Genomic DNA, 5,000 nt, shown 5'->3' with positions numbered 1-5,000 from the left:
GTATTTATTTCTTCACTTGTGTGTGTGTAGGGGGCCTGATTGGCTGCCACCCCAAACTACTTTTCCCCTCCTCCTGTCCGCCTCCTTCCTCCGCCGCTGCCCGGGTTTTGCCGGGGTAGGGGGCAGGGGGTAGGGTACGGGGTCAGGGCGCCACCCCAGCCACCCCCCACCTCTGTGTCTATAGAATGGGCTGCTGCCAATCAGTCAGAGAGGGCACTGGTCATCTGTTTCGGAGTCACCTCCTCCCTCCGCTCCGCCTGCCCCTCCCTCGCCGGGCTCCTCTCCCCCGCCGCCTGGAGCCGGAGAGGAGATGAGAAGCCCTTGTAGTTTTAAATTCAATGTGACAGTTTCGGAAAGAGCGGATGATGGATCTCCTATTATTGGATCAGTCTATTTGCCGCTCAGTGTCTCTCTGTAATTGGAGCAACATCGCTTTAAAGGTTCAGAGAGTACAGCATTTCTGGTGAAAAACCCCCACAACACGCCGGCGAATGTTTTAAAGGGAAATCTATTAGTGATTTGCGGAGGGGCGGGAGCCGGCGGCAGGGGGAGGCGCGGGCTGGGTCCGGCGGGGATGGGGGTGGGGGCTCGCCGGGGGCCCCCGCCCGGGCCGCTCCCCGCGCCCCTCCCCCCGTCTTGTTGTGACAGTTCCTGATACTGTTTATTGAGGTGCATGTCAGGTATAATTAGCAATCGATATGGAAAACGTTTCCTTGCACCCAGCACGCCTCTGACGTCAGAGCCGATTAGCGCTTCTTATTGGTCCCAAATTCCCCGGGCCGCGGCTAATTATCGGGAGCTTGATGTTGATAAAGTAAAGCGCCGGAGCGCGGGCGAAGCATGTGTAGGGCTCCGGGTCCCTGTCTCCGCCGCCGCCGTCCGCGCCTCCCGCCGCTGGCCCGCCCCGGCCCCGGCCTGCGCCCCCGCGCCCCGCCGCCGGCCCCGCCGGCCCCCCGCGCGAGATGATGGACGGCCGCCTCCTGGAGCACCCGCATGCCCAGTTCGGGGGCTCACTGGGCGGCGTGGTGGGCTTCCCCTACCCTCTGGGCCACCACCACGTGTACGAGCTGGCCGGCCACCAGCTGCAGTCGGCCGCCGCCGCCGCCGCGGCCGCCTCGGTACCCTTCTCCATCGACGGTCTGCTCAGCGGCTCGTGCGCCGCCGCCGCCGCCGCCTCGGTGGTCAATCCCACGCCGCTGCTGCCGGCCGCCTGCGGGGTCGGCGGCGATAGCCAGCCCTTCAAGCTGTCAGGTAGGCGCGGCGGGCGGGGAGGGGGCGGCGGGAGGCAGGGGACCCCGTCGGGCGGAGGAGTGGGTCGCGGGCGGCTGCGGCACGGCGCGGCGGCCGCGGCTCCACGGCTCCTCGGTCGCCGCCCTCCGCCCGGCTCAGGGCGCGCGCCGCCCTCTCTTCTCGGTGGCCCCTGGACAGAAGCGGGTGGCCGCGTTCCAGCCGGGCCCGGGGCTGAGCCGCGCGGCGTCCTGTGCGTGCCCGCAGACTCGGGGGACCCGGACAAGGAGAGCCCGGGCTGCAAGCGGCGGCGCACCCGCACCAACTTCACGGGCTGGCAGCTGGAGGAGCTGGAGAAGGCGTTCAACGAGAGCCACTATCCCGACGTGTTCATGCGTGAGGCGCTGGCGCTGCGCCTGGATCTGGTTGAGTCCCGAGTTCAGGTAAAGACCCGCCTGTGCGTCCCGGGAGCCAGCATCCCGCCTGGCGGCCTGCGCGGCCCGGCCCGCCTTTGTTCTCGGCTTCCAGGTGGGAGACCACAGCCTCCGTCAGAGCCCGCCGCGCGCACGCCCGCCGGAAGGTGGGGGGATCCGGGGCTCGGCGCCCCGCGGAGAGGGAGGCGGGCATCCCGGAGGGAGCCGAGGCGGCTCGGGAGGGGCCGGAGAACGGCTGCTGCGTCCGAACCGGGGAGCTGTGTGGTGGGTCGGGGCGACGGCGAGAAACGAGGCGCTGGGGCGGGCTAGGCGGCCAGAAGGAACCGGCCCGGCTGGGACTTGGAGGAGACCGGGAGAAGGCAGACCCCGCGACTCCGGGCCCCGGCTGGGGGCTCCGCACACCAGCCTGCAGCTAGCGCGTTTGTTTACTTTCGCCTCTAAAATATTCACATGAAAACATGTATTTATTCAGAGCTTCGCAGAAGGGGGCAGCTGAGGAAGGGGAGGCGGACACGAACAATTAACACATTGTGGGGGGAAAGGGTGTCTGAATCTTTAACACCATCGGTTATATCTTTTCTTTTTTTCTCCCGTAATTTGATTTTATTCCGAGACTGCCGGCGGTATTCTTTTTAAAAATACAGTGTCAATTTGGTGGATTGAAAATTCAAGATGAATCGTGCATAATTAGATGTTTCCCTAAAGTACGGACATCTTTTTCCGGGTCGGTGTGGTGGTCAGCGGGGTGTGGGTCACAGCTGTGGGCGCTGGGCTTGGAGGCCAAGGCTGGGAAGGCACCTGCTTAGCGCCAGTAGCTTTGTCTAAAAGGTGCTCTCTCCTGTGTTCGGGCCTCCCCGTATGACCTCTTCTGTTTGTAAATCCTCTTACCCAGTTTGTTCTAAGTGTCTTAAGTGAAGTCAAGACCTCTTCATTTCTCCTCTAATATGATAATGAGAAATTCTGGGTGACAAGGCAGCCTGGAATTTACACCAATAAAAAAGTATTTAAAAAGAAAAAAAGAATGAAAGGGCAGAGACAGTCTTGGGGAGGTTACCACTTAACTCACGCACCTTGGCACCAAAAAAGGGTGCCGGTGACCAGGCGGGCCTGCCATTGTGCCGGTCTCTACACAGCCGGAACAAAGAATTCGAATTACCGCGATCTTTTGAGAAGGGTCGTGTGCCTGGGGCTCAGCGGGATTTGACTCTGTGTGTGGTGCTGGAGCCAGGGTCTAGGGCTGCTGCCACCCTGGAGAACCGCGGGGCTCCCAGGAGGAGGCCTGCAGAGAGGCGGCAGGATGCAGGACGGGCCCTGGCCTCTTCTCTGCACGGCCTGGAAGCTGGCCTCTTGCTTCCCTTACTGCCGGACCCCTCCCTGGTCCAGGCCAAGCACAACTGGTTTGAGAAAGCTGTGTTGGTGCCCTGGCATGGAACCTTCCTTCAGAAAGCAGGCTGTGTGAATGGGGGTAGGGGGGAGGGAGGGGCTGCTGAAGCTCTCCCCCCCCCCAGTTCGGCTTCCCAGGCCCTTCTGGAGGAAAAAGCACCCAGATTTCCCTTCACGGGAACCCCCAAAATCTGGGCTTTGACTCAGTCTCCAGGGAGCCGAAGACAGGTGTGGAGGGCAGCTGAGCCCAGCCGCTCCTGGTCCTCAGGCCAGACGTTCAGCGCCGGGCCAGGCGGGCTGCTTAGAACACAAGCTGTGAGAAGCCAGGAGGGGCGAAGAGGGGCCCTGCCCTCTGCCTCCCGACCAGGAACCCGACGCCCTCGGTCTGGGGCCAGACCGGCCCTGCCCAACGAAGGGGCAGCTCCCAGTTCCCCGAGGTGAGACGCTGGAGCGGGAAGCCGGCCGAGAGGCCCCATCTACCTCCTTCTGGGTGGAAAAGATAACACTTTGGAACCTGCAGCTTGAGTGCCGAAATCCAGTTCAGGGTCGGCTGGGCCGCGTGGCTCGGCTCCCGCCCCCTGGCCGGAGCCGAGGTTGTGCAGGCCTCTCTAGGGGGAGTGGGGAGGCCCGCAGCCCCCCCGCGGCAAGCCTGCTGCCTGACCGTGCCTTCCTTTCCCCTATCCGGCTGCTCTAGGTCTGGTTCCAAAACCGCCGGGCCAAGTGGAGGAAGAAGGAGAACACGAAGAAGGGCCCTGGGCGGCCGGCGCACAACTCCCACCCTACCACGTGCAGTGGCGAGCCGATGGACCCGGAGGAGATCGCGCGCAAGGAACTGGAGAAGATGGAGAAGAAGAAGCGCAAGCACGAGAAGAAGCTGCTCAAGAGCCAGAGCCGCCACTTGCACTCGCCCGGCGGCCTGTCCCTGCACAGCGCGCCCAGCTCCGACAGCGACAGCGGCGGCGGCGGCCTGTCGCCGGAGCCGCCCGAGCCGCCGCCGCCCGCCGCCGCGGCCAAGGGCCCCGGCGCGCACGCCGCCGGCGCCGCCGGTGCTGCGCCCGCACCGCCCGGCGAACCGCCCGCTCCCGGCACCTGCGATCCCGCCTTTTACCCGAGCCAAAGAAGCGGCGCCGGCCCGCAGCCGCGGCTAGGCCGCCCCGCGGACAAGGACGCGGCCCCGTGTGCGCCCGGGGCGGCGGCGGCGGCCGAGCGCGGCGCCGCGGGCCCGCCCAAGGCCAGCCCGTTCAGCGTGGAGAGCCTGCTGTCTGACTCGCCGCCGCGCCGGAAAGCGCCCCCCGCCAACGCCGCCGCCGCTGCGGGGCTGGACTTCGCGCCCGGGCTGCCGTGCGCGCCGCGGACCCTCATCGGCAAGGGCCACTTCCTGCTCTACCCCATCACGCAGCCGCTCGGCTTCTTGGTGCCGCAGGCCGCGCTCAAGGGCGGCGCGGGTCCCGAGCCCGCGCCCAAGGACGCGCCGCCAGCGCCCGCCGCTCCGCCCGCGCCGCCCGCCCAGGCCAGCTTCGGGGCCTTCCCGGGGCCCGGCGGCGCTCCGGACTCGGCCTTCGCGCGCCGCAGCCCTGACGCCGTCGCCTCCTCGGGGGCCCCGACCCCAGCGCCTTTCCGGGACGCGGCGGTGGCCGCGGCCGAGGGCGGCGGCAGGGACTGCGCAGACGCGGGGGCCGCCCGCCCAGCGGCCCCGCCGCCGCCACCGCTCGCGCTGTCGCCCGGGCCCGGCCCGCGGGCTCCCAGCCCCGCTGCGGAGCCGGCCGTTGGCGGGACCCCCGAATCGGGCGCCGCGGCCGGACCCAGCGCGCCGGATGGCGAGGAGGTGGACATGGACTGAGGGCGGCGGCGGGGCCGAGGGAGGCGCTCAGCCGGCCCCCGGCCGCTCGCTCAGGCTCCGACTCACACAGCGAAATCAGGTGATCGGCTTCGAAACACTGCTTCTTCCTCTTTTTT

The 5,000-nt window shown here is 67.0% G+C and overlaps 1 protein-coding gene across 1 annotated transcript in view; it reads left to right on the top strand.

Annotated features, from left to right (window-relative positions):
• UNCX (UNC homeobox) overlaps nucleotides 1-5,000 on the top strand; it is a 6,236-nt gene that overhangs the window by 984 nt on the left and 252 nt on the right. The window contains exons 1-3 of the mRNA XM_082360151.1: nucleotides 1-1,251; nucleotides 1,495-1,670; nucleotides 3,739-5,000. The exon at nucleotides 1-1,251 is cut by the window's left edge and continues 984 nt beyond it; the exon at nucleotides 3,739-5,000 is cut by the window's right edge and continues 252 nt beyond it. Of these exons, the coding sequence (XP_082216277.1) occupies nucleotides 963-1,251; nucleotides 1,495-1,670; nucleotides 3,739-4,884 (1,611 nt within the window). The 5' untranslated portion in view covers nucleotides 1-962 and the 3' untranslated portion in view covers nucleotides 4,885-5,000. The remainder of the gene's footprint in view (nucleotides 1,252-1,494; nucleotides 1,671-3,738) is intronic.

This window comes from Balaenoptera borealis, assembly GCF_965194805.1.
Source record: "Balaenoptera borealis genome assembly, chromosome: 16".
NCBI lineage: Eukaryota > Metazoa > Chordata > Mammalia > Artiodactyla > Balaenopteridae > Balaenoptera > Balaenoptera borealis.
Note: the sequence above shows the minus strand (reverse complement) of the source record. Positions and strands in the feature narration are given on the sequence as shown.